At 43.5% G+C, this 17,992-nt stretch overlaps 1 protein-coding gene across 1 annotated transcript in view; it reads left to right on the top strand.

The window, feature by feature from the left end:
- Positions 1-3,150: 3,150 nt before the first annotated feature.
- The window catches only part of NINL (ninein like), a gene marked incomplete at its 5' end in the record, with an annotated part of 20,709 nt that continues 5,867 nt past the window's right edge, over positions 3,151-17,992 (top strand). Inside the window, 7 exons of the mRNA XM_015413010.1 lie at positions 3,151-3,307; positions 4,767-4,829; positions 5,423-5,520; positions 6,440-6,786; positions 11,158-11,262; positions 15,194-15,263; positions 16,336-16,620. Of these exons, the coding sequence (XP_015268496.1) occupies positions 3,151-3,307; positions 4,767-4,829; positions 5,423-5,520; positions 6,440-6,786; positions 11,158-11,262; positions 15,194-15,263; positions 16,336-16,620 (1,125 nt within the window). The remainder of the gene's footprint in view (positions 3,308-4,766; positions 4,830-5,422; positions 5,521-6,439; positions 6,787-11,157; positions 11,263-15,193; positions 15,264-16,335; positions 16,621-17,992) is intronic.

Raw genomic sequence — 17,992 nt, 5'->3', positions numbered from 1 at the left:
GTTGCGATATAGAACGTTGCTATTCAATTATAATAAGGGAGAGATTGTCTGCATATCTGAGGTTGTTGATCTTTTCCCCAGCAATCTTAATTCCGGTTTGTGATTCATCCAGGCCAGCATTTTGCATGATGTACTCTGCATATATATTAAATAAGCAAGGTGACAATATACATCCTTGTCGTACTCCTTTTCCTATGCTAAACCAATCAGTTGTTCCATATCCAGTTCTAACTGTCGCTTCTTGACACTTATACAGGTTTCTCAAGAGACATGTGAGGTGGTCTGGTACTCCCATCTCTTTAAGGGCTTGCCATAGTTTGTTGTGATCCATGCAATCAAAGGCTTTAGCATAGTCAATGAAGCAGAAGTAGATGTTTTTCTGGCACTCCCTTGCTTTCTCCATGATCCAGCGGATGTTGGCAATTTGATCTCTAGTTTATCTACCTCTTTGAAACCCAGCTTGTACTTCTGGCAGTTCTCTATCCACGTACTGCTGAAGCCTAGCTTGTCAGATCTTGAGTATGACCTTGCTAGCGTGTGAAATGAGTGCAATTGTGCGATAATTTGAACATTCCTTGGCATTGCCCTTCTTTGGGATTGGAATGTAAACTGCCCTTTTCCAATCCTGTGGCCACTATTGCATTTTCCAAATTTGCTGGCAAATTGAGTGCAACACTTTAACAGCATTATCTTTTAAGACTTTGAATAGCTCAGCTGGGATACCATCACATCCACTAGCTTTGTTTTTAGCAACGCTTTCTAAGGCCCATTTGACTTCACATTCCAGGATGTCTGGCTCGAGGTCAGTGATTACACCGTCATGGTTGTCAAGGACATTGAGGTCCTTCATGTGTAGTTCTTCTGTGTATTCTTGCCATCTTTTCCTAATCTCTTCTGCTTCTATTAGGTACCATTTTTGTCCTTTATTTCCTTTTGTCAATTTTGAATCTATTGCCCATGAATTTCATTGGATGCCCTTGAGTTCTAATACTCTGGGAGAGGGAGAAAAAGTTCTTTCTGTCTACTCTTTCCATCCCAAGTATAATTTTATAAACCTCTTCCGTGTCCCCTGTTGATTATCTTTTTTTCCTAAACTGAAAAGTCCTAGACACTTTCAAGATTATTATCTTGGTTGCCCTCTTTGGATCCCCACTCAAAAAGCTGTCTTAGTGGCCCTCAGAGGGCCGGAAAGACAAGGTATAAATTTGGAAATAAAGATCAGGGGTTGCTTTCATTAAAAGCTAAGTACAGGATATTCTTTCAGTGGATAAACAATTCAGAGGAATATCAACAAAAGTCTCTTCTGGAAAGTAGTATCTTTCACTAGACTCCTGTAGGATTGCTCCTAGTTTTGTTTCAAAGAGCATTTCTAGGGTGGCTTATTCCATCCTCAAGATAGGACTTTTATCCCATTGAGAGCTGTCTATCATAGAGAAGTGTCATGATCCTGTCTCTCCCCCAATCCAATCCAGGAATAGAAAAGGAAAGGATCATGGACTGGGAGGACAAAGAGTTTTACACAAAAACCCAGGAGAGGTAGTCTCTCTTTGGATTTAAGACACGTGCCACCAGAACCTTTCACTATAGTCCCCTTCCAGCCCAAGAGAAGGTTCAAACTCTTGACTGGCTTTTGGGACTTACACCAGACTATTCTTAGCCAGGTAGCAGCAAGTGGGCAAGCAACCTCAGACACTGGAAAAGCCTTGGAGTCAAAGGTACATCACTGAGACACAGGTTATAAACAGATAGGGTTTATTTATCACAGAACTTAGCAATCAGACCAGAAAAGACATTAAACAAGAAATCCTATGGCTCTGTGGCCCTTACTAAACATTAAAGATCTACATAGTTACCAGGATGATCCATAGTCCAGAAGCATCAGTATAAAGTCCACTTAGGTCCCATCTTTGGGCCAGTATGCAGCCATGTGCTCAGCTGCACAACACAGTCCTTTGTCTCAGGCCTCATGGCTGAGACAAAGCATTTCCAGAATAAGTCCACAGACAGCAGGTAACAAGAACAGAACAGCAAGCAGAAAATCTGAGCTCGTGTCTTTGTGTTCAGCCTGATAAAGGGCAATCCCAGGTTTCAAATGACTCTGGCCATGAGCCAATTGACAAGACCTGGGACCGTCCAAGTGTCCTGAATGGTCAGTAGTCTTGAAGGCCACACCTGCAGAATGTGACTCCAAACTCCTAACCACTCCTCTATGTTGGTACGTGACTCCTGGCATCTAGGCACAACCAGGCGCCAGTAGGTCTGCCAGAAGTGTGAAACATGTGTAGTTATATGGCGGGGCAATTGAACAAATGGTCAGGCAACTAGCCTCAATCAAACCAGCAGGGAGTACATTCCAAAGGGGGGGGAACATGACACCTTATAGCATCACAAGAGATACAGAAGGTTAAAGGAATCACACAAGGGATACATGAAAGCTATAGGAATCAATATTTCTAAATATTTCTATACAAGAAGGACAGGCTTCCATAGGTTGAGGTTCCTTGTAATGTTGGGGTCAAACAAGTTCCAAGAGTTGGTCATGGTTAGGATCAGGATGACTAGTGTTTGCTCACAGGAAAGCAAAAAGAGCAAGGTAGGGCAGATCCAGGATAAATAGTCAAAGTACAAAGAAAATGGCCTTGGGAAGGAGTGGAGGATACCTTTACATGACATGTTTCTCTAAAAATAAACCCATATATTGTGGGGTAAGTTTTCATGGTTTAAAACCCATTTGGTCAGATGCCATTTAACAATTGACCCTACCCGAAGGCAAGTAATGGAAATACAAGAGATCCTAGATCAGATCCTCATACTTAAAGTCATGCTAGATTCTGTCCAGCCACCTTTTTGAAAATTTCAAATAAAAGATGGCTTCTACACCCTTCCAAGATAGCTTATGGCAGTGCTGTGAACTGCTGTATTTGTTCCTTACTACTGGTTGGGATGAACAATGGCTGCATCCGTTGCTGAAGTGAAATTGTTTGAATAGACTTCACTTCAGGTGCCATCTGTCAAGTTCTTCCAAGTGTTACAGAACTGTATCAGGCATTCTAGGCTATTCTGCAGAAGTCTGTACTACATTCCGAGAAACTTGAGAAGAGACACTTCTGCATTTGTGTTTTAAAGTTGTTTTTGCTGTACTGATTGCAGGAGTTGCGTGACACTAATGACGAATTGCAAATGGAGGTGGAAAAACTGCGTTCCCAATTTCAGGAGAGCGACAGGAAACATCTGGCCTGGCATAAAATGAAGGCCAACAAACCGGGAGCAATGCTTCTCCCTGAGAATGAGATAAGTAGAGTTACAGGTAGGTTACCGCAAGGCTTGCAAAAATTGCTTTTAAAAAGAACAAAAACATTAATTTTTTAACTAAAGGAACTAGGTGTATGATGTCTTTCTAGCCATTACGGGAAGGAACACAACCCTGTTTTTCATAGGCTTGCCAGCCTCCAGATCAGGCAGGGAATCCCCTATTTTCAGGGGCTTCTCCCCAGAGTGAACCATTTGGCTACCGAGGGGATCCCGCCATGAAACAGGGATGTCATGTACGGACTCTCTGGTGTTTGGGCAAACTGTATGGTTTGAGGCCAAAAAACCCATAGAATTTCACCCAAATACCAGCGCATCCTGGCAACCCTAGTTTTTCAGGTATGGGATTACCTAGTAATCTCTGACTACCAGATGCTATGGCTAAAAGAATTTGGCTGTTCCCATCTCACCTGTATCTAGATTGCCATTGTCTGAGATGGGATTCTAGATTATCTGAAATGCAGTCTAGGCTAATGTGATAGGATATTTTGTCTAACTGATAAATGGTTTTATGTGAACATTAGGGCTGAGGATTATTTCTTTATTCATGAAAGAATGAGCAAATTGTTTCTGTGCTTAAAACAGAGCCCCCAAACCATAAAACACACACATTATCACTGGGATTCAAAAACTTTGCTGTAGTTGACTTTTTGGGCTTCCTACAGGGTGTTCAAATATGTCTGTGAGCCAGTGTAGCTAGGGAATGTTGGACAAGATCGGGTGAGGTCTGTATTCAAATCCTTGCTCAGCCATGAAGCTTATTGTATGACCTTGGGCTAGTCCCCCTCTCAGCCTAATCTACCTCATAGTGTGGTTGTGAAGATAAAACAGAGGAGGGGTAACCATGTATACTGCCTTGAGGTCTCTGTATGAAGTGTGGGATAGAATGTAAAATGCTCTCCCCCTACGCTTCATTTGTAGTTATTACCCGAGAAATTGTTTGGTATACATATCTGATGCTTCAGCCTGCTGCTTTGTTTCCTTTCTTTAGTTGTAAATGGAGTGGGGTCCTTGGCAGTGTCTGAGAGTGTTCATCGTGATATTCCATTGTCTGTCATGTGGTGCCAGCTGGCACTTGGATACTTATGTTCCATGATCCCCAGTGTTGTACTAGTGCCATAAGACATCTGGGTCCTGCCACGGGCTGGAATTGCCTGTTGAGTGGTTCCCCATCATGTACCCCATCAAGTCCCACATCACCTTGTGCCAAGCTGTGAACTGTCCTTGTTCAGAGTTACTGGATATGTACCCTTGGGTGCCTTGTGGTTTTTGGGGCCCAAGAGAGGACTTGTTATGATGGTCTGCCACTAATGGTCCTTGCATCCGATCCTGTTACTTTGAGCCATGGGAATGAGTAGTGAGCCACTCAGGATGCAGTAAAGTCCTTTCTCTTTTGTTCTGCTATTCTAAAGCAGTAACTGAAGACTGTTAATAATCATATAATCTTTTATTTTAAGACAATGTGGAAAGAGAAAGTCAGCGTCTTGGAAATGAGTGTGTGTCGGTCTCAGGCCCAAGTGGTAAGTGATGTAAATGCACTTATGTGCATGTATTTGAGCATGTTATAAAAAGGGTGGTTGTAAGTGGTCTACTAGGAGCCTTGGGGTACGTTCAAGATCTAAGGATACTTTGTATAGGCCATTAGCTTGAGGGTACAATTCCAGTGTTGAAAAGCATCTGTGCCCAATAATCTGTCCTGCTCGTTCTTTATTATGGCCAAATAGCTTCCCCAAGCAGCATGTTCTGGGGCTGAAATGCTCATGTGGATACATTTTCTAATGTTTGCATTAAAGACGTAACAATATGGACAAGGCTAACTCCTGCCACTACTTTATTTTTTAATTGAGCAGTTTAGTGGCCTTTTCAAAGAAAGACTTTGGGAAACAGTTGGGTTGGGCCTGCTTATACAGTCTAACTTCGTGTCTTAGCTGCTTTTTCATTTTCAGACATTACCTCTTGGTCTCATGCACAAAATAAATCAGTTGGGTTGGGCCTTCTTATACAGTCTAACTTCGTGCCTTAGCTGCTTTTTCATTTTCAGACACTACCTCTTGGTCTCATGCACAAAATAAATAAATGAAAAAGTCTTTTTCAAGCGTCTTCTTATTTGTAGGTGTATCTGATACCTATTCAGTAAGTATAGAAATGGAGCTTCTGATAGAAGAACTGAAAGAACAGCATCAAGATCTGAAAATACAGCTGGAAACCAAGGTGAGTAAAGGGAGAGATGTTCTGAAAGACTGACAGGTGCTGAAATGTTGTGATGGAATAATAGTGGGTGTTGGATGTGGCAGGAAACTTTGAAATTAGCTTGAGATTTATAACATTCTGCTTGCAATAATCTGATTTGCTTGCTCAAACTGAGTTGGATCCAGAGTACGTTTTCTGCAAAGAGAAGGCACTTTTGAACACAAACAGAACAGCACTTCCCTGCCACCTTTCTCCCACTGTAGCCCATTGATCTCCTAAAAATGCTGCTTCTGGGGGGACGGGGGACCTCCAGGAATGGCACCGACGGTCAAAACTAGGGGTCTAAAGGAAGATGGAGGAATTAGCAGAAACCACACCTCAATTTTTTTTAGCAGAAAACTTAGTTTGGATGCGGATTACTGTACTCAGTAGAAATATTCTTGAATAAGTAGTCTAAATTATATTTGGAATGGATAGTTGTACCTGGATTTTCTCTCCAGTGGGGTCCCAAAGCAGCTTAAACCATGTTTCTTCCCACCTCCATTTGATCCTCATGTCAACTTCCTTTGAGGCAGGCTACTCTGAGAGTGAGTGACTGGCCTAAAGACACCCAGCAAGTTTCTGTGGTAGAGCTGGGATTTGAATCTGGGTCTTCCGGATTCTTCTAGTCTGATGCTCAAACCAGTAGTCCACACTGCACCATTGTGTTATTCAGTGAGATTTACAGATTACAGCCTTCATAATCTTTCCACAATAACTGTTTCTCTAACCCAGATCAATTTCTGTGTGTAGACCAAGCTAAACCTTCACTGTGTATGGTATATGTGTAAAGTGTGACTGTGTGTTTGATGCATGGTGGCCTTGCAAATAATGGCAACATGATAGATGGGTATAACTATGCTATCTCAGTTATGCACAATTAATATTTTAACTGTTCTAGGTCAATTACTATGAAAGGGAAATAGAGTTAATGAAAATAAACTTTGAGAAGGAAAGGAAAGACATTGAACAAGGCTTCAAGATGGAGATTAGTGAACTGGAGGAACAGAAAAGTGATCTGGAAGAGTTGAATGTGAAATGCCAGGAAGTAATTGATGGCTTGAAAGAGCAACTCCAGAAACTAGCACCAGTCCAAGAACTTGAGAAGAGGTTTGAGAAGGAGATGTTAGAAATGGAACAGTACTATGCCAAAGAAATTTCCAGTTTAGGACAGAGGCTGGCCCAGGAAACGAACCAATTGCAAGATGAAATGAAAAGGAAGCATGAGACTGAGATACATCGAATGAGGTTTGATGGCATTGTCTCTTTGGACTTCTAAATGTATGTACATTGCCAACACAATTGGTAAATTGATTATTTGTACACATTAAATTCAGCTGCATTGTTCTGTCGCTGAACCCTTGGTACCTATGGAGGTATCTGATAGAACCATAGAGTTGGAAGGGACCTCCAGGGGCATCTAGTCCAACCCCCTGCACAATGCAGGAAATTCACGAATTCACAAATACCTCCCACCCACACCACCAATGACCGCTGTTCCATGCCTAGAAGATGAAAGAACTTGCGTGGAGAAGACTCCTTCAGCTAATAGAGACTACATGACCATTGTGTGTTCAGTGTGGTTCTCTTTCCCATGCCCTAGATATACAGGTGATGGAGCAGGTTTAGTGGCCCTTGATCCAAAAGCAGCCCCTGGTGTAGTTGCTTATTGTGGTTCTAGAATTATTGTTCACATGCATGTAGTTGGAAGGGATCCTGTTGACCACATAGTCTACTCCTACCCCTGCTCAGTGCAGGAGATCCAAAGCAAGTGCTTTCACACATTATCAAATCAGTCCCAGACGAGTTGTGTGGTAAAAAGAGCAGCTTTCTTAGCATGTTGTATAGTGAGATCTGAAAGAGGTATTGCAGCAACAGCCCTAAAGTATGCCTATTTAAAGCATCTCATAGTCGCATCATTAAAAGATGTTTTAAGGAAGTCAAGGATGTGTGCAGCCTGCCTTATTTCAAACCATTAAGATGCTGGCACAGCTCAGAGCCAATGGAAGACTGGTATGTTGGATAATGCACTGATAAAGAGGATGATCAAGTAGTGTTTGAGTTCAGGCAGAGATTTGATGGAGAGGTAATGGATCTTCATGCCGAGAATATTCCGTGAATATGCCATGAATTGGATCTTATGATTGCATTTGAAGAAGTGGCTCTTCCCCTTCCTCCAGTGCCCATGCGCAGAGTTTGAGAAGGAATTGCTGCGGACTGAGGGAGCCCCATGAACAAAAAGCCAGTGAGCATGTAGGCAAGGAGTAGCAGTGAAGAGGGTAGCTGGGACAAAATCACTTTCACTGTTGCTTGACGGAGGAAGAAGAAGAAGAAGAAGAGTTTGGATTTATACCCCATCCTTCACTCGGAGTCCCAGAGTGGCTTACAAACTCCTTTCCCTTCCCCTCCCCACAACAGGCACCCTGTGAGGTAGGTGGGGCTGAGAGAGCTCTGACAGAAACAGCTGTTTTTCAAACACCTCTGACAGAACTATGGCTTGCCCAAGGTCATCCAGCAGCTGCGAGTGGAGGCGTGGGGAATCAGTTCTCCCAGATTAGAGTTGGCGCGCTTAATAACTATACCAAACTGGCTCTGGTGGTGACAGCTTTCCACTAGTCCAAGAGTGAGGTGGTAGTGATTTTGTTTACTGCTTCCTTTCCTCAAGGCCTGGTGGGATTTCTGCTTGGTCCTTTCTGCTTTAATCCAGTTGTGTCCTTAAGAATAGTGCTAGTCATACTTGTCCTCAGCTCTTTCCCAGTAGCTGATCAAGTGCTATCCGACCTGGAGGTTCCATCTCCCAACACTATACCTTTTTCATTTTGGATTGTCCCATCGTAGGGTTTTCAAGATAAGAGTTGTTCAGAAGTGGTTTACCATTGCCTTCTTCTGTGCAGTACTAACCAGTGTTAGCTGTAGTGTCACAGCTGTTATCTATGAAAGATCCTCTGCCAGTGTCACCGTCCACTCCTGCTGCTGCCCAGTATCTACCTTTCAAGGATTCCTCCACCCCTATCACCATTGGAACTGTCCATTCTTTTCTGCTGATTTGGCCATTGATCCCTGAAGGGGGTGAGTCCATCTTAGTTTGGTGTCTCAGCTGTGACCATTCCACCTTGAGTGACTCTGCTAGGAGTAGTTACGGTATTGCTCTCAGCTTCACTGACACACATAAACCCCCTCAGTATGTTAAGCTGTGCATCCAAGGGGGGGGGGTGTTAGAGAGGTTAAAACATGACCGTAAATCAAAAGACTAAAAATTCTAAAATGTGCACACTGGAACTATTAATAGTTTAAAACAGTAACATCCCTCAGGGGGTGAGTCCATCTTAGTTTGGTGTCTCAGCTGTGACCATTCCACCTTGAGTGACTCTGCTAGGAGTAGTTACGGTATTGCTCTCAGGTTCACTGACACACATAAACCCCCTCACTATGTTAAGCTGTGCATCCAAGAGGGGGGGGGGACGTGTTAGAGAGGTTAAAACATGGCCGTAAATCAGAAGACTAAAAATTCTAAAATGTGCACAGTGGAACTATTAATAGTTTAAAACAGTAACAGAAAAATTAATTCTATGAAGCTCTAGAAAAGTTGAGGTGAAGTCCAGAACACGGTTGCCTTCTTGTATGTAAATCCTTACCTAGCCACAAGACTGATGGCTGTACAATAGATTACTAGAGGCTGATATGTGGACTGCAGTTTTTCAGTTGCCGACTCCTAGTTCAGTGCTGCAATAATAATCAGTAGGCTGTTTTGCAGCAAAGAACTGTGCAACCTGTGCAAGAAAGACAATGTAGTGCAGGGATGCTGCAAGAAAGGGTAGGATGACCTTATTAAAGATGCCATGCTAAATCTCCATGATCTAGGATTGGATTTTTGAACTGTGCAGACTAGTGATCTCAGCAAAGGCAGCAGAAGTTGGTGCGCCATGGACCAAGGTGATGTGAAAAAGCAGTAGACTTTGTGCGTACTCACAATATTTACTCAAAAAGGAAGACAATCCTGAATGTAAAATGATCCTCCTTAAAAACAGTTACACACAAAGCTTTCTTTTAATTACTGGACATAACTGTAGCTTATATGTGAATTTAAGATGACCCCCTCACCCTTTTTTGATGGCATACCTGGCAAAAAGCAGTCTTGCATTTGAGTAAATACTGTAACTGGGCTGATGAGAAGTGCAATAACCAAAAAGCAGAAAGGGGCTAAATGCCAGTCCAGCAAAGAGGGAGAGCCCTGAAAGACTCAGATGACCACCATCTGTCCAAGAAGTTAGAACATACGGAGGCTGTGTCCTTACAGCACCAAGAGGAGAACATCCAGGGTCAAATGAAGCTGATGCCACAGGAAGCAGAAGGGCAGACGCAGAAGCAGAGCTAGAAGAGATAAAGAATAAGACACACATGAAATCTCTCCAGCAAGAAGCTGGCAGATGCGCCAAAAAAGAAAGCCAAAGAGAGCAGTGGGTCTGACTTCTAAGATGTAGTCAAAATGAGCATAAATCCCACATCCATGTGACTGTCAAGTGAAAATTCAGAGCTGAAATTAGTTAAGCTGACCCAGCACTTAGCAAGTCTTACTCCTTTCTACTGCTCAGAACATAGTGAATTGATCAGTAAGCAAATATAGGCATATAGCAGGCTTCAGCTCCTCTAACTGAACTTTTTCAGTCATAATCCTGTGACCCAGTATCCCTAATGTTTCCCATGCTGTGTCTTAGTGTTGCAATGAAGACGATTAGTTGCAACAGGGTGCCATTTCAGAGATAATGTTCTTTAATGATAAGTCACAGTCACAAGTTTGATTTTAATAAAAAAATACATCTTTTAATAATAAAAAACAATAAATAAAAAACAAAGGATTTTACTACAGTTAAATACCAACTTCTGCAACAGGCTTGTTCTCATATTATGTTTTACAGTATAGATTAACATTCTCCCCAAAGACAGTTCTTTATAGAGTTTGAATGACTGAGCCAAGCTCCCATTTCTGAACATCTGGATATGTGTAACTGATGCCCTTTGTGCTAGGGAATGCTTCAGGTGCACAACTGCATGAAGGCATTCCCTGCTGCAGAAGAGCGTGGGCATCTTTGCTCACATGGGGCTTATTTGGACTTCTGGGTTAAATTTACTACCATGGTATTGTCATGAAAACTTTTGAGAGCCCTGTAGAACTCTCCAGACTTGTTGGATAGAGTATAGCGAGAAGAGGCTGTAGACTTCATTTGCGGTCTGAACATTGTGGGCAAATGGTAAGAGTGTGCTGCTTATGCACTTGTGGGAAACCTGAAATAGAATCACAGTCTGCAGGTTAAAATCTGTTGATCAAAAATATTCTGAACTTGAAAGGGTGACTGTGCATGGAGGGTAAAGGCATACCTGGAGCAACTTCTTCAAAAGTGTTATGCACAATAATAAGATTTAATTAAAAAATAAATCTGTAGTGAACTACTGTTTGCTTTTAGCCAGGTTGGTTGACACAACCGGCTGTTTCCAGACGTTGTGTTTCAAGGGAGGATCGGCAGCTCTTCTAGCTGTTGCCTGAGGATGGCTGAAAATCTGCCATTCTGATCCTTCTACACCTTCAAACTCACTCTTTCAATGTTCTGTTCTGCAATACAGAATTGAGCTCCACAGGGTGTTAGAAGACAACGGTCTCCTAAAGAACAAACTGGGAAGACTTCAGCAACAAGTAGAGGATGCTAACGAGGCAAATAAAAAGCACCGGTAGGTTGGGAATCTGGTGGGAGTGTGGTTTTTTTGGAAGCCTGCAGAGGGCATGTGCCTTCTTTTTGGTGGTGGAAAGTACACAGCTGACTTATGGCGATCTCATAGTGTTTTCAGAGGTGGTTTGCCGTTGCCTGCCTCTGTGTCACAACCCCGGTGTTCCTTGGAGGTCTCCCATCCAAATACTAACCAGGGCCAACCCTGCTTAGCTTCCAAGATCTGAGAAGATGTTATTTAACATCTATATGTGCCTCCTCACCCAACTGATGTGGAGCTTTGAGCTGGGATGTCACCAGTATGCTGACGACTCACAGCTGTATCTGTTGATGAACAGCCATCTGAATGCCACCCCAGACAATCTGGCTGGGGTCTAGAGAGTGTGGTTGGTTGGTTGAAGTAGAGCTGGCTGAAACTAAATCCATCAAAGATGGAGATTCTGTGGCTGAGCCGGGATGCCAGCTTTCAGCCCTTGACGATGAACTGTTAACACCAAGGCCACTTGGTGAAGAGCTTGGGACTGCTTCTGGATGCCTCCAGTTTGGTGTAGTGGTTAAGAGCGTGGGCCCTAATCTGAGAGAACCGGGTTTGATTCCCCACTCCTTCACATGCAGCTGCTAGTGTGACCTTGGGTCAGTTAACAACGTCTTTCAGAGCTGTTCTCTCACAAGCAGTCCTTGAAAGAGCTCTCTCAGCCCCACCTACCTCACAGGTTGTCTCTTGTGGGGAGGAGAAGGGAAAGGAGATTGTAAGATGCTTTGAGACTCCTTTGGGTGGTGAAAGGCGGGGTGTAAATCCAATTTCTCCTCCTCCCCCTTCCCTCTTATTGGAGGCCCAGATCACAAACATTGCCATACTGGCATTTTTCCATATGTGCCAAGTCTGGCAACTGTTTCCCCTCCAGTCTTGCCCTGACTTAGCCACAGTGACCCATGTAACGGTCACCTCCAGACTAGACTACTATAACTCACTCTATGCAGGGCTACCCTTGAGAATGACCCAGAAACTTCAACTGGATCAGAATGCGTGGGTGCTTACAAGTGCGCCATCCAGAGCCCACGTACAACCGGTGTTCCACCAGTTGCACTGGCTCAAAGTTGACTACTGGATCAGATTCAAGGTTCTGGTTTTAACCTTCAAAGCCCTACATGGTCTGGGATCAACATATCTTAGGGACCATCTCTCCTGGTATGTCCCCCAGAGAGCATTGTCCTCTATGAATAACAATCTTCTGGAGGTTCCTGGCCCAAAAATGTTCATCTTGCCTCAGCCCAGGCCACAGCCTTCTCTGCTCTGGCCTCGGCCTGGTGGAATGCGCTTCCACGTGACATCTGGGCCCTGTGGAATGATCCAGTTCCGCAGGGCCTGTAAAATAGAAATGTTCTGCCAGGTTGAGGCAGCAAATTTTCCATCCATCCACTGGCCTCCCCCAGCTCCCCCCCATTTTTATGTCATTGTTCCAGCTTCCTTGGCAAATAGAAGGGGAAGTTGTGGAAGTAGTGACAGACTTCATGTTCCTGGGATCCCAGATCACTGCAGACTGTGACAGCAGCCATGAAATTAAAAGACGCCTGCTCCTTGGGAGGAAAGCGATGGCGAACCTAAACAGCATGATAAAAAGTAGAGACATCACCCTGCCAACAAAAGTCCGCATGGTCAAAGCAATGGTATTCCCAGTAGTCATCTATGGCTGCGAGAGTTGGACTATAAGGAAGGCCGAGCGCCGAAGAATAGATTCTTTTGGACTATGGTGCTGGAGAAGACTCTTGAGAGTCCCTTGGACTGCAAGAAGATCAAATCAGTCAATCCTAAAAGAAATCAACCCTGACTGTTCCCTGGAAGGCCAGATAATGAAACTGAAGTGCAAATACTTTGGCCACCAAATGAGAAGGGAGCACTCACTGGAGAAGACCCTGATGCTGGGAAAGATTGAAGGTCAAAGAAGACAGGGACGGCAAAGGATGAGATGGTTAGACAGTGTCATAGATGCAACGAACATGAAGTTGAGCAAACTTCAGACGACGGCGGAAGACCTGGTGTGATCTGGTTCATGGGGTCGCGAAGAGTCGGACTTGACTGTGCGGCTGAACAACAACAACCAGCTTCCACTGACACACAGGTGGCATAATCTCACTTGGACAATTTGTGCTATTAGTGCCTTAAATCACAATCTGATTTGATTTTATTCTTGCTGTGCAATTATGTTAATCTGTTTTTAACAACTGATTTATTATTTTTTTAGCTTGTTACCCTTCCTGAGCTTTGCTGTGCAGGGGAGGGCCGGCTAAAAATCTAATAAAATAAATAAAATAGCCTGGCCTATCCAGGTCAGGGCACCTTCTGCTTCAGAGAAGGAATCTAGGACTAAACGTTTGCCAGCAAAAGAGGCAACTAGTGGAATAAAATGATCATTAGACAGCAAATGTAGTACAGCAAGATCTCAGAACATGGGAATACATCAATGCAACATTTTGTGTGTATGTGCATGATGCTATGGCACAACTTGTAGGATTCTCAGTTACGCATAAGTGGTGCCCATATACAATGTAGACATTGTCCATTTCTTATGCAAGCTTCATTTTGTACACTAACATAGCCATTAAAAGCAGAGGCCATATAACCACCTTTGTTTTCAACAGTTGCACTTTTGGTAATATTTCAAAGACTACCTTTGCAAATCACTTTACAACTGGGAACAATTACAGCTGGCTTTTGAAGATACATTTCTTTTGACAGCCATTTGCACTGATGTTGGCAACAGTCAGGAAGGGCAGTCAGCTAAAAGTCCCATTTAGTTGTGCTTTTCTACACAGGGACAGGCGTGTGTCGTTTTTCCATTGCAGCAGCAGCTGCCAAAAGAGCAGCAGGACTTCCCCATGGCAGGTTTCCCCACCCCAGTTCCCCAGCAATAGCCCTCCCCTGTTCCCATAGCCACTGAATATCAATTTTAAAAATTGGTGACTGAATCAGAGTATTGAGAACAAAATCTATAACAGGTTCTCTAAATTTCCCTCTTTAGTTTTTTAAAAGTCACTTTTGTTTTAGAGATCTGCCTTTTCCCTTATATCTCTGTAATAAAAAGGGCTAGAGACTTCTTAAAAATGAAAGCTGGTGATGCAGAGAACTCATTATATAAATGTTTATTTAAAACAACAAAACAAAAAAGGCCTCTAGTGTCAGGGGGTGGAAATGGCTGCCACACGGGTGGGAAAATCCAAACTTTCCCACCCAAATGGCAGCCATCCCAGTTTACTGCGATCTTTCTTATAACTTCTCAGCAAAGCATTGACTTCAGGGGGTCTTAGTGGTGACTAAGTATAGCTTGCTTGCTTGCTTGATTGATTGGGGCTAATGACTTTAGGATCCCGTGCACTTTTTCTTCTCATTTTCCTTCATTTAAACGAGCAAAAGGATTTATACTAACAACCCTCTGCTGTGTTTGCTGATACCTAATATTGCTGAGCTCCTAGCTGTTTCTGAGCTCTGACTACTTTTGAGCAGTGTTCCGTCTAAGCTGAGTTAGGCTTCCCCATGGCAGGTTTCCCCACCCCATTTCCCCAGCAATAGCCCTCCCCTCTGGCTCACACATTGTTGTCTTAGCTCTGGAAGGATGGCTCCAGAGCAAACTAATTTATGCAGTGGCCACATCACCTGCTCACAACTTTAATGCCAGGAGCTCACAAAGTAGAATTTTTGCTCACAGGACTCCATAGCTTAGAGGGAGCATCGCTTTTGAGTCCTAGATCAAGATTTGCTCTTCCAGGTGAGAGTGGTACTTCATCACAACCATGATGTCCAAAACCAAAGGAGTCTAAAGTTTAACACAGCCATCTGTCTGGAGCTTATCTCTATAAAGAAGTATGTTTTAAAATAAAATGTTCCTAGACTTCTTACTGTAAAAATGTAAAGTCTGTGTGTTTTTTAACTTCCTCAGTAAACACATTGATGAACTGAAGATAGAAAAAGAGAAGGCTGGGAGTGAAATGGAAGAATTAAATCAATTGGTAAACATTTTTAAAGTAATTAGAATACAGTTAGATTTTCTTTTCCTTACGTAGGGCCTAACTAGATGAGCCTGTGAATGTGGGTTGTAGGGTTGCCAGGTCCCCTCGTTGCACTGGTAGGGGTGGGATTTGGGCATTCCGGGGGGTGGGTTAGGATGCCCCAAGCCCCACCCCCAAGAGTGACAACCACCTGCCTGACCACCCCTCTCCCTCCCCTCCTGCCTAATTTAAAGGGCTTCAGCTGATCAGCGTGGACCATGTGGCCCGCCAACCAGCTGGAGGGCTCTTTAGATGTAGCAGAAGGGAGGGGAAGAGGGTCTTTAAAGGGTCTTTTTGTGGTCCAGCATGTGTCCCGCGGCCATTGGGGGCAGGGTTCAGCTCTCTTTTCTTCCTTCTCACACCAGCTACTTTCCAACCAGAATGGAGGAAATATGCTTCAGGAACCCTGGAAGGGACGTGGGTGAGAAGAATTATAGGGAGAACTGGTGGGTAGGGAATCAAGCCTCTCCACCTAAGCTGTTGTGCAGCTAATTGCAGATTTCCCACATTGCTTTGCAGTTAATCAGTACTGTACTAGCTTTTCATACCTGGATATATCAATGAATATTTAGTTCATCCTGTGCTAGCCAAACACACTCAAGTAGGTAAAGAGCTTTATAAAAACAAGCTTCTGCAGTGCTTGCTGATAGCTTAGCTCTAAGTGGTCCATAGTTCTGCAGTTGAATGGAGATCTCTAATACCCGGATCATGGCCTACCATGGCAAGGGTCTTCCTGTATGTTAGGGCTTGTTTAGAGACTTCATCTGCATTTGAGTTTGCCCTCTGGAAAGTGGGTTGTTCTGAAAAACACCACTAATTTAAAAAAAGTAGACACTTCAAAAGTATTTCCTGTCTAGAAAAGGAATTTCCTTTCCTTCCTCTCTCTTCCAGTGAGAATGTTCTCTGTCTATGTGTCACTGGAAGGGGAGTGTAGGTCAAGGAAGCCTTTGGTCCATGGTCCTTTGAGATATAGACAACCTTGATGTGTGGTTAAGCTTTACTGGGTTGCCCTCTCTGTACCTTCTCTCTTTAGAACAAGCAGTACAAAGAAGAGATCTCCCAGTTAAGTGCCAGGACTGGTCAGCTGAGCCACGAATTCTCTGAACTAAGCAGCAGTAGTAAGGCTGATCAGAGTACAATCCGTTTACTGAATCAGAGGTTTGCTGAGCTGGAGAGTGAAAAAGCGCATGAAGCTGCAGTTGCCAAGCAGCTTCAAGAGGCCTCTGCTGAACTGACAAAGGAGCATCTCCAGAAACAGTTGGCATGGCAAGGAGAGAAGGCCCTCCTGGAACAAGAGCTAAAGGTCTCTAGAGAAGAGGTAAGGTTGATCTAAACAGGAAGCTTGCCATGTTAAGACTGGCATGTTATTTCTAATGCCCAGAATGTGGATTAAGGGCTGTACTGCCTTTAATAAACATGGGAATGGTAAATCAGGCTCTTGTAATCTTAGATGATTGCCATGTTTGGGAAAGGAGGGAGCCGTTTCTGGGATGTGATGGGTCGTGATGGCAGAACATATTCACTTCACTCCTGTACCTGAGTTGGTTGGAGCTTATGTGTTTGTGAAGACGTAAGCTTCCCAGAAAGTTTGAAGCCATGGTGGGAAGCAATGGAAACGTGGTGGTGGGGGACACTGAAATATATGCAGTACTTTCCTGTCAAAGAGAAACTTTTTAACAACTTGAGAATTTAAAAGAACAGGTCTTCGTTTCCAGTAAGAAAAATTGCATGGCATTTGGCAAATGTTACCAAACTAAAAGACTTACTAACCAATAATAAAATTATAGGCAAAGAAGATTTAGAAACAAAACTAGGAACATTTGTATCTTGGTTCCAATATTATCAAATAAGACACATGTGTAAGACCATACAATTAGGAAAAATGATGTGACAACCTTTAACAAAGTTTGAAATGATAATTAAATCAATGGAGTATACCAGGAAAGGAATTATCTCAAAATTAATTCAAATTCTAGCACAATTTAGAGAAGATTAAATTTTGTCATACCAGTCCAGATGGGACAAATTAATTTCCAAACAAACTGACAAGAGTTCATGGGAGCACATATAGAATTCATTTGAATATAACCTCCTCCATAATTACTATCCGACTACAGTAGGCTTGCCAAGTCCCCCCGGGGGGCGGGGAAACCCCTGCCCCAGAGGCCCATTACCCCGGGGGGAACCCCACCCCCAAAGCAGGCGACTTGCCCAGCGTCAGCATGTCACTCGGAAGTGACGCAGTCGCGTCGGGCGCGGGGCCATGGTCATCTGAGGGAAAACTCTATGGTTTTCCCTCAGATGATTGTGGCCCTGCCCCCGCGTGCCCGATGGGGTTGCGTCACTTCCGAGTGATGTGGTTGCGGAGCGCGCGCGCACTCCCGGATCTGTGCTGGAGTCCCCCACTATACATACAGCGGGGACTTGGCAACCCTAGACTACAGACATTCAAAATTATGTCCTCTGGTGCAAATAGCCCACATTAAAGGCTTAAACCTCACCTGCTGGAGACAATGTAGGGAAGAAGGAACTAACCTACATTGCTGAATGTTTTGCCCCAAAATTTCAGTCTTTTGGGCAAAAGTTCTAGATCAAGTTAAAAACATCACTGAAGTCAGTATTCCTTTTAAGCCTGAACTTTTATTGCTGAATGACAGGGAAGAACTCAATACACATAATATAAATAAAAC

This window comes from Gekko japonicus, unplaced genomic scaffold, assembly GCF_001447785.1.
Source record: "Gekko japonicus isolate JY-2015 unplaced genomic scaffold, Gekko_japonicus_V1.1 scaffold2446, whole genome shotgun sequence".
NCBI classification, from domain to species: Eukaryota; Metazoa; Chordata; class Lepidosauria; order Squamata; family Gekkonidae; genus Gekko; species Gekko japonicus.
This window is presented reverse-complemented; position numbering and strand designations above follow the sequence as displayed.